At 42.1% G+C, this 10,784-nt stretch overlaps 2 protein-coding genes across 4 annotated transcripts in view; both read left to right on the forward strand.

Annotated features, from left to right (window-relative positions):
• The first annotated feature begins 427 nt into the window (after positions 1-427).
• On the forward strand, positions 428-3,975 carry LOC112562835 (mucin-19-like). 3 transcript variants are annotated; one of them, XM_025236376.1, is made up of 3 exons: positions 428-1,043; positions 1,219-1,498; positions 1,830-3,975. In XM_025236376.1, exons 1-3 carry the CDS (start codon positions 948-950, stop codon positions 3,080-3,082), a joined length of 1,629 nt encoding a protein of 542 aa, XP_025092161.1. In that variant the 5' UTR covers positions 428-947; the 3' UTR covers positions 3,083-3,975. The 3 variants fall into 3 exon arrangements, with proteins under 3 accessions (XP_025092161.1, XP_025092162.1, XP_025092160.1); XM_025236377.1 differs by having other exon boundaries at positions 436-1,043; positions 1,219-1,396; positions 1,833-3,975; XM_025236375.1 differs by having other exon boundaries at positions 437-1,043; positions 1,219-1,507; positions 1,833-3,975.
• A 1,360-nt stretch (positions 3,976-5,335) lies between these two features.
• LOC112562550 (mucin-17-like) overlaps positions 5,336-10,784 on the forward strand; it is an 8,182-nt gene continuing 2,733 nt past the window's right edge. Inside the window, exons 1-3 of the mRNA XM_025235842.1 lie at positions 5,336-5,657; positions 9,234-9,279; positions 10,125-10,784. The exon at positions 10,125-10,784 is cut by the window's right edge and continues 2,733 nt beyond it. Coding sequence (XP_025091627.1) covers positions 5,647-5,657; positions 9,234-9,279; positions 10,125-10,784 — 717 coding nt within the window. The 5' untranslated portion in view covers positions 5,336-5,646. The remainder of the gene's footprint in view (positions 5,658-9,233; positions 9,280-10,124) is intronic.

The raw sequence follows: 10,784 nt of genomic DNA on the forward strand, positions 1-10,784 counted from the left end.
CCTGGCTGGCTGACTGTATCCTTCACATAAGTATAGCAACACAATGTCAAAATAATCGCAAAGACATGCATGCACACATCGGCATCTTCCCAATCCTACCTAAACACACGGAAAAGATATCATTTAAAATTGGATTGCTTACCAACTAGCATGCAACATCATCTGGTCTCTAGTGAGACAGATTAGTGTAACTCTTCTGATGAGCAACCATAAGTTTGGTTAGCAGGTGTAAAACAACACACACACATGCACACTGTTAAAGGACATTTTATTTTCTAATTATTAATTAAAGCTTAGAGAAAAATATTATTTTCCCCAACTGGGTCAGTTCACCAACCTTCCAAAAGGGAAAGATGGTCTTCATCCAGATTTGGGGAAACAGTATCTTATCTATTTGTCATTTTTAGAATTTGTTTGCTGCCAAGATGATTCATAAAAAATGTCCAATCTTTCTCGCCTCAAAATAAGATGCTTCCTTAAAAGTTCTCTCTTCATGAAGAGACAGCATTTACAATCACGGTGTTGTCAACCTCAAGCATCCGGGGCCTTAACGATGCAGAGAATATGGAGATGTATTCAAGTTTTGTACAACAACACGTTTTTCAAGCCTCAGAGGTTGATACATCTACCTGCCATCTACCTGTCACGTGCATCACAAGTGAATTTTCTTTTTGTCGGCCAGCCCACGATGGTCTGTGAGCGTGTCTCTCTATGGAAATGTAGCTGCCGGCAGGGCATCAAGAAGCAGTGTGAAGCAAAAACAAATGACAAGCAAATAGCGAGGGACTGGACCATCATCAGGTAGCAGGTGATAGGGGAGAATCCTAGCCACCTATCCAGCCAGCGTTTTTAGTTGAGCAAAAGCAAACTGTGGCCGCAAAATACCCGAAGTTCAAAGAACAGAGATCGTTAGCTGGTGTCCCTGTGCTCGCTGGCTGGAAGTCAAGATGGTGGACGCTCCACTCGCAGGAAAATGTTTCTTTGTCTTGCTTGTTGCTGTTGTTTCCTTCTGTGTGACAAAGATTTCATCGGCTCCTGCAGAGGTAAGTAAAATAAAATAATACGTCTGTGCGTGCGTGTGTGTGTAAATGTTGTATGCAATCTTTCGTGACCTTATGGGCAGTGTGCATTGATCCGTGACCTTTAGTGGTGCCGAAAGCTTGAGTATTGTGCAACTGATCTCACCTTAACAAATATTGTCTCTCCTGGACCCGGTAGTTGCATGACTACTACCCGCAGCTAGTTGCCAAGGCGGCGGAGTGCATCGCACCCTGTGACCAACAGCATCCTACCGTACCAGACCATCAACCTGTCCCGGCACCACGCGGCCCTTCACACTCGGACACACAAGACAACTGCACTTCCACCAGCAGCTCGTCACGCTTGTATCCAGCAGGCGAGGTCAAGCAGCATGGCACCGCCCCCTTGACCCCGAATCTAGGTGAAGGTCACACATCCATCTCTGGTTCTGGCAAACCTTTGGACTCCGATGGCAAGACAGCATCAGGTGTGCTAGTTGAGCAGAAATTTCATGGATTATATGATATAAGCTTCACGAGCTTTCATTCGTTCGTTCTTTCAAAGGATATTTAAAATTGCGTGAAAGCAGGATAACGAGGTTAAAAGAAATCGCACAATTCATAATATAAACTACAAGTAACTACTAACTACAACTAATTTCTGTTTCTATTCGATGACAGATTGTTTCATATTTGCACTCACCTGCAAAGCTGCTTGTCAAACTATGAAAGAACTACTTTTCCAAGAACGCCGGTCCAAATTACGACATCTAATTAATTTTGTTTCTAATCTTAACTTCAATATTCCTGCAGGTTCAGGTGACTCTTTGGTGGGTCAGAGTGCTCCAATCACCACAGATATTCCTCGCACTCTGGCGACACCTGTTGGCAAGGAAACGTCGTCTACCAATGACAGCGCTGTTGAGGTCAGTCGCGTGGCTGACGTCACTTTTTGGACGGGTCAGGAGGGACGGGGTGGCCAGCCCCACGCTGGTCCCACCACAGAGGACCCTGCACAGGGCAAGACAGAGATGCCGACAGACCAGGCAACCCAGGGAACCCTCGCACAGCACACGTCACAACAAGGAGGTCAGGAAGGTTCAGTAGGAAAAGACAACAAAGTAAATCAAAGTGAGCAGGTAAACCAAGGTACAGAGGTGACACCAGGCTCGCAGGTGCACGAGCGCGACAGGACCTCAGGTAAGAGCGAAGCTTCTCCTGTCAGTAATACAGGTGTCTGGCCAGCCCCAACCACGAGCCCTGGTGTGGAGAATGTTTTTGGCCCCTGTTCTTCAACCAAGGGCTGCAGCGCGGGTATAGGAGGCACAAACGTCATCATCACCTCCACTACCACCACCACAACCACCTCTACCACCACCAACGGCTTTGACAGTGCAGTTGTGGAAAGCGACACGACCACGCCGGACACAGAAATCCCGCAAGATCCCTCAGCCCGGCGAGAATACATGCGGAAGGTCAAGGAAAACGCAACTGCATCCCCCAGTGACCTGTCTCTACCGGATGTAGCCGGCATTTCAAACGCCAGTGACGACCAGACGATTGTGGACACACCCTCGGAGCACGTGGATGGCCTTGACCTGAGATACGGGGTCACAGACAGCAGGTCTGGCGATAGTTCGATCACCATCGCTACCCCGACAGATGGTGCTGCCTTCGGCGGAAAAAGCTTTGTGAATGAAAGCGGAAGTGCAAGCAGTGGAGGGAGCGGAAGTCGTGTTAATAGAACAGATGTTAGCGGAAGTGTCGGCAGTGACGGTCTTCACAGCGGAAGTCGAGTCAGTGGAACCTTCAGTACCGGAAGTAGTGGTAACGAAAGACACCTTAGTAGCAATGGCAGTGGAAATATGCTTCCCTCCCCTGAAGACACCTTCAGCATGATCCCCTCTGACCCCGACGAACGGCGCCGGTACCTGCAGAGGGTCCGCAGCAAGACGCCCTCAGATCCCTTCAGTCGCAAGGTCTTCGTCATGTTGAGGGATGGGCTGATCCCCAGCGACCCCACACAAAGGAAAAGGTTCCTGGAGAACCACCTAAACCTCTGACAGCACTCGCCAGAAGATGGCAGCACCAGTCAGTCGACACAGCCTCACTCCACATCTCAACGGTTATTTTGCTGGTGAAGAAAGAACAACTTTGAAAACATCGTTTGTTTGATGCAGCTCCCAGCATCGAGGCCCTTAGTTGGGACGACCCATTGGGTGTAGCTCGTGTGGACAGGGTAACTGTAAGTGGCTTACTGTGTCTAGGGCGGGTCTAGGTTAACTCTATCCATTCCCACATCATTATAATTTTAACTTAAACTTTCAGTATAAATTATTATAGTGCAATAAAGTATAAATTTAATATTTTCCCATTCTATAAATGCTTTTTCCTGGGTTTTTCTGCGTACTGACAGCGAGGAAGGGTTACTCATTCATCTTTTCACGCCAGCAATTGTTGGTGTCCGCAGAAACTGATTGAAAATTTAATATTATCAGATTACCGATTTGAGAGTGACTTTTTAAAAATAAAAATGCAAAACAAAAACAAACAAACAAACAAACAAACAAACAAACAAACAAACGCTACTTAAACACTTGTTTGATTACTTAAGCTGTGTCCCTAATAAATTATTAACACGTGATTTCAAAAATAATGAGAGATACCAAAGGAAGAAAAATAGGATGAAATCAAGATGAAATAGAGACAATAAAGTTGAACTTCGTGTCTTCGGAGGTCTTTGAGTTTCTTTTATTATCTAATTTTTTTAAAAAAAAAGAGAACTTAAGTGAAATAGTATAAGTCAAAGTTATTTCCCCTTTGTCCAATCTTTTTTCTAAATAAAAACAAAATCTGTCTTCCCTGCACTATGACGATGTGTTTATATAGGTTTACATATTTATTGTGAGGGTGCAGGCTGTTTAGGTAAATTTGAAAATAAAAGCATTGTGCTTATTGTTATGCGTTTGTTCATATTATCTGATTGTCAACAAATATCTTTTCGCCCGTCGCCTACGAAATATGGCAAACATAAAAACCTCTGCACCTGTTTCTGACACTCCCTGTCACCTTTGACCTTTATGTCTTTACCATCTGACACATCGTGAGGCTTGTCCCTTCTCTAATTAATCATGCCGTGTGCTCCCTGCTTTTTTTTTTTTTTTTTTTTTTTTTGAAACAATAAACGCTTTCGCCCTCGTGCGGACTTTGCGTCTGGGGGATGTTCTGGAAAATATTTGTTCTCAAAAGTGTGTTCTGGGTCTAAAACCAATAAAGACGATCAAAATGATGAAAACGTCGAAGAAGACAACTATGAATTTCTTTCTTTCACGCATATCAAATCCCTTCTCTTTTTCTATCAATTTTGTAAAAAAAAAATCTCTTCCTGTAGTATAGTATAGTTATAAACCCAAGTAGAAGATGGCTACAACCATAATCATAGCAACATAGGAGGGACATAGACGAACAGCTGAAATATATATTATATATGGACCTACAGTAGTATGGAAAAATCATTCTATATTTACTCAGACGAATCATGCGAAACAAGACTGTAGATAGCCCGGTATATTAAGCTTTTTTAATTTAAAAATAAAGTTTTCTTAATTTAATAATAATAATAACAACAACAACAACAACAACATAAGCACTTTCATATCGCCTTTCTCCGTCAGCAGCCCGACTCAAAAAGCTTTACATACATAGAGGCACGTGAACATATCGACTTAGGACAGGCATCAATACAATAAGCATGCAGGTACAATGCACAGCAAAATATAAATAAAGTTGATTAAGAGAGCGCTGTATCCACCATTAATAACAGTCTAAATGCGTCTCACACAAAACAATCTTCAAAGAAAGAAGTTGCATTGACACTTCAAGAACAGCCACAACCTCACCATCGACAGCCCGACAAGAGGTCCTGAAGGTAAAGACAAGCATGTCATCAGGTTGTTGGGATCAGGTCTTTGCACGGACAGGTGCAGGTGGACAGATGACTTCGCCGAGACCAGCATTTACCCTCTGTTAGTCTCGGCGAGCTGAAACCATGAATGTGACTAGACCGGAAGCTTTGTACACACCAGCCTCGTTCTAGTAGTTAACTGAAAAAAAATCGTCTGCAAGCAGTCCGTTAATACAAGTTTGTGATCTTTCTAGTCACTGAGCTTGCATGAGCGAAAGAAACATTAGCATCTTCGTGCACACCTCCATACGCAATATTCATGTACACTCAGAACAACACACATGAACACAGACAGAAGTACACAAAATGGCTATTGGTGCGTACACACACACACACAGATATGTACACAAGCCTTTGGGTACGCCTCTTCCTATTCTCATTATGCGGGGGCGATGAGTTTCCCGCACACACCCATGATAACAGATTAGAAAGGACGATGGACAGAAAGACAACGCCTCGCCGGTACCGCTGTCAACTCGGAGGGAAACCCACCGCCCCCCAGTGTACCTGTAATTTCATCCCCTCGGAATTGTGAGGTAGGTGTACATTGGGTTCTCGGCTTTCTGCAGACCGCGCACATAGTCACGAGAATCTCGCGACATTTCATCCCAAGACCAACACCTGGGCAACAATTGCAGGCCGGCTTCCAGCTTCATCTTCTCCATGATTCCCTGGTGAGTCAGGCGGGAACACTGCAGGCTAGTCAACATCCGTACAAAGGTCTTTCTCAGTACCTTTCTTACACCACCAACACTTCTCCTCGCCTTTCTTCGTCTTTCTCTCTCTTACCCCTCTTACCCTCTCCTTCTTCTTCCTCTCTCTCTCTCTGTCAGTCGGGAACCACAGCAACAGAGCTTTCCCTGTTGGGTGGGTGACACAGCATCAGAGAGAAGTTGTGGCGAACTTAATGTTCTACCCTGATGATTTCATTTTGCATGTTAGAAGCTTGTTGCTAATTACAGAGCTTGGCGCTCATCTGAGGACATAACAAAACTCATTGTATCTGTTCGCGCTGCTCCTGTCACTGCCGTTAAGGCCAGACACCGGTCGAAAAATTGTCAAAAATTTTTCATTTTGGCCATTTTCAGATTACTTCATACTGTCAAAGTTCATATTTTGTTCTATTCACTCGCCAAGTGGTTTTTCATAGAATAATCTAGAAATATGTCTATTTTGTCAATGAAAACATCTACTTCTATCCTATTTACTTTTCCCGAGCGCAGAATTAGCGAGAATAGAGAATGTTTGAGACATAGCAACACACCTCGCCACGTGGGCAACTGTGTCACATCGTATATCGGTCGAAAGGTCATGACATGAATTTTCAAACAAAGGCTGAGTCAAAACCCTTAGAAGGCCCCAAGCTATGATACAAGCTCTTTTCTAGACGACACAAAGGGTCGGAAACTTCCTTATATGGACGCATGCGTAACATACTTTGCATATAGCCAATCAGAATTCACTAATGCCGACCTAGACGGGGTCATAGGGCACACGAACACGCTTCGGCTGTGCTCGGGTATCCCACAAGGCAACTGTCATGGCCTCCGGATGTATAAACAATGGCGACAGCAAGTCAAAGCTAGTTCTGGGATATTTTCTTTTCTAAGACATTGACGTTAATATTAAATGTTCATTGTGCCTGTCAGACGCTCATTTCTTCTCACAATACCACGTGCAAAAAAATAAAAACCACGTGGACATTCTTAGACCGTCGTAGCAGCTAAAAAAAGTAACTTAGTGAACCGAATTCGGCTGTCGAAAACACCATCAGTCATGTGGTAAGCGAGCTGAAAATAAAGCGAAGTTTTCATTTCTGCTGCAAAGCTCGGTAGTAATCAGGACTAGATGCGAACATTTACACATTTGAGTCAACTTGCAATGCTAGTTATTTATGTACTTTGTCAGGAATGTAGGGAAACAGAGCTTACATCATTTGCACAGAAAACAAAGGTTGGGTGGGGGTTGGATGGTCTTACTCCAACCAAATGTAACAAACAGAATGTGAAGACAATTATGTATAGCATTCCTAACAAACAATGAAAACTGCTATCTAGTCAAGTTTGAAGCCATTCAGTGTCTAGAGAGCACATCATTGTCAGCCCCCTAAAAGGCCAGACAGCTATAGTGCTTTTCCCAGAAATCTTTGACAGAAAATAAGATACCCCCTAGCCACAAAAATCAACCATCTTTAATCCATGTGACTACAGAGGTAATTCATAAAATAATCCTAGCATACAGAGGAACAGAACATGAGCAGCTGCTTAAATTCTGGTGCACCAGTGATGTATCTCTAGATTTCATGAATAGGTTATTCTTATTCCTATTTGCCCCCAGTGGAGCATAGGGCTGCAAGAATTGGTTATACTCCCCTATAAGCTTTTGAAATAATTTCTTTAATTGATGTTCATCCCATCACCCTGCAACTGAAGGCTAAGAAAGATGAGAGTGTTTCCTACTAATGCTGCTACTTCAGTAGATGCTCGCAAAAATTGGAAGCAATATGCGACATCATCACTAAATGTTAGACAGCAAAAGACCAAAGATGGCAAAAACCATGAAGCTAGTGGACACTGAACTTCTATATAACTAACTAAACCTATAACTGTGTTGCTCAATGTTTGCAAACACCATTGTTTTTATTACTGTGTACTTCTCTGAAGCCTGGTCAGCAGTTGGGTACACAACACAACCATGTTGACTTTTCTAAAAGTGAATAAAATAATTAATTTTATTAGTAATGTTAAAGTTATATGAAGAAACACATTGAAAGATGGTTATATTTTTCATTCAGCAGGTAAATTACATGAAAGGCTTAGAGAAAACAAAGTTACTAAGCTTGATATTTCTGCTCGCGCTTTTTCCGTTCATTGTTTTTGTTACAGTTTGTTTACTTAAAATCCCTATAACTTTATATTGACATGTGATACAGGCCTAAAATTTGAATGAAGTTTTCTTCATACATATGTAAACATTTCAGTGAGAGCTTTTTAAAAAATATTTAGTGGTTTAGTAGTTACTAAGCTTTCACTTTGTTTTCCTTCGCCTTTTCAGTTTCTTGTTTTAGTAAGCTTGTTTAGTTGAAAAGCTTATAACTTTATATTGGCATGTGATACAGGCCTAAAATTGGGTTGAAGTTTTCTTTATTCATATTTAAACATTTCTATGAGAGCTTTTAAAAAAATATTGAGTAGTTTAGAAGTTACTAAGCTTTCAGTTTTTCTTTCCGCGATTTCTCAGTTCCTTGTTTTGGTTAGAGACTGTTTACTTCAAAAGCTTACTCCTTCTTTTTGACAAGAGATATAGATCTGCAATTTGGTTGAGCTTTTCTTCATACAAATTTAAACATTTCTATGATAGATTTTTAAAAATTACTTAGTAGTTTGGTAGTTATACCGTTTTACATCAAAATTTCTTAAAATTTAACACACTTTTTTACAAAAAAAATTATAAAAAAAAAACTAAGAGGAATTCGCAAATTCTTTATCATAGAAATGTAGATTTGTCTTTTAGGTAACTATTTCAAAAAGAATTTTGAGTCTACTCACAAAATTGAAGAAGTGTTTAGCTTTTAAAATTGTTTGTTTTGGCGCCATTTTGGATTGTTTCCATGGCAACCGATAGCGCGACGAGTGCAGTAAAACCATTTTTTGAAACTTCATTCAAGGGCTAAATAGCTGATACAAAAAAATCCGCGCTATCCCATGAAACAAAAAACTTTTTTTTTCGACCGGTGTCTAACCTTAAGAGAGAAAAAAAATCCGAGACACAAGAAATATGTTATGCCCCCTAGGATATGTAGTTCTACAAGATTTTTCCTGAGAGTAGAATATTTTTGTGAAACAAAGACGTTACAATTATCTTGCATGTATTCTCAAACCCTCGCCAGTAAGAGGGTCAAAGAATCGGACAGAAGGACAAACTTAAACAGCGACAAGCGAACGGAGTGAGAGAAAGAGAAGACTGGTGGACTAACAGTAGCAAAAAGTCGCAAAGGACAGACAGACAGACAAAGGTGCTAAACAGCAGGTTTAGTTGAAGAAGTTATGTGTCCCTAGTCTTCACAGGAAGTTGATATCGCCCAAGTCTTGTCTTGAACTCTGAACTCGTTTCGACTTTGAAGAAAACTGAGACAAGAAGTAAAACCAGTGTGTCAGACAGTCTGTGCACGGACTGTGTTTATTCAGATGACAGCAACGGGAAAGCTGTTTCTGTGTGGCGAGACTGATGTTGTTTTGTTTATTTTTAAGGGTGGTCCTCGCTGCCTGCCTCTGCTTCCCGCCTCCCTTCTCCAAGGTAAGATGATCCCACTGGATGTACCCGCTTGCATCTGGATGTCGATGGTTATGGTACAGCTGTCCATAAAGGGTGTCTTATTATTTTATTGGTGCAGCCTTCGTTTAGTGATCGTTTATTTTTACAGTACATCTGTCCTTTATAATATTTGTAGGTACTAATATACTCAAGGAGTGTCTTTTTATTTTTGTACTCCATCTATCCGTTACAGTCTCTCTATTTTCAAGGTGTCGCAGCCCTGTTTAGCTTTGTACGTAGCTTTTCTTAGGGTCATTGCCGGGTACGGTTGTTTTTAGAATTAATTTTTACAGGGGCAGTAGATACAAGTGTAGGTTTTTGAAATAAAAAAAAAATACGTAAAATGTTAAAGCAATCTAACTAAACCATTTAGGGATCAGTCAGCAGCTTTTAACCTCATTTCCTGTGAGTGTGTTTGTGTTTAGCGATTTTTTTGTAAAAGGTCAACTTCAAGATGTCAAAGGCTAGCAAGAGTATATTTATATATATATTTATAAAAAAAGGTACTATTTACCGTAAGATTAATGCCCCTACGCTCGGTTTATTTACTGTAAGACTTTGATCGAAGAGGGAAAGGTGTCCTGTTCACGACATACTTTGATTATCACAGTTCTAATGTGGTTTTCAGGAAAAAGATTTTAAGTCAACTCACGTGCGCCTAAAGCTTACAATAAATAAACAAAAATGTGCAACAAATATTTGTAACAACTAATGACATCTGTAAGCTCGACAGCAACTTTGTGTTTAATTCCCTGTAACCATGACGATGTGCTACTGTTTTGTTCCTTCGTGTTCGCACATCTGTCACCAGCTTCCTCCTCTTTCAGACCATGGTGGAGACCGCTCCGGCACCGCCAGGGACTGGGGTCGGTGACGTGTCGCCATGGACAACGACACCATCACGTGGTGTTGCAGCAGGTGGAGATACTGCCCCACCCTCGTCGAGGTCGTCGCTGGATACACAAACACCGATAAGAAACTTCATCTACAGTCGCGCGGCTGTCGTCGGCGGTACCGCGGATCCGTGGGTGTCGAAAGCGTTGTCGACCATTCTTAGCAGCGTCTCACTTATCGTGGAGAACGCGCTCAATAGTTCGGCGGGAGGTGGTTTGAACAGCTCGTTGACCACCTCAGATGACTTGGGAATTCTCTTGGACGGAATAACTTCTCCGCCTGAGCCCAAGATTGAGAACAGGGACGATGTGTTTGGCAATAACAGTCTGACGTTGAGTCCTAGTCCGCGGACGACGTCAGTTTTGCCGCGTGTCTCGACGACAACGAAAACGACGACGACGACTTTGAAAATAACATCTTTGCCGTCTGTGACTAGCAAAACGAACGATAATGCTGCAAAGACTCTCCAGCCAACATCATCACGATCATCGACTACGACAACAGTGACAAGACCATCGACAACATCACTAGCATCAGCAAAAATAACGACTCAGACCTCAACCACCAGACTCCAAACGCCAGCTGCTACTCTT

Source organism: Pomacea canaliculata, linkage group LG4, assembly GCF_003073045.1.
Source record: "Pomacea canaliculata isolate SZHN2017 linkage group LG4, ASM307304v1, whole genome shotgun sequence".
NCBI lineage: Eukaryota > Metazoa > Mollusca > Gastropoda > Architaenioglossa > Ampullariidae > Pomacea > Pomacea canaliculata.

Coding starts and splice junctions, on each gene's coding strand:
- LOC112562835 (XM_025236375.1), top strand. CDS start 948: ATGGTGGACGCTCCACTCGCAGGAAAATGTTTCTTTGTCTTGCTTGTT. Junction 1,044..1,218: donor TTTCATCGGCTCCTGCAGAG/GTAAGTAAAATA, acceptor TGGACCCGGTAG/TTGCATGACTACTACCCGCA. Junction 1,508..1,832: donor CGATGGCAAGACAGCATCAG/GTGTGCTAGTTG, acceptor ATATTCCTGCAG/GTTCAGGTGACTCTTTGGTG.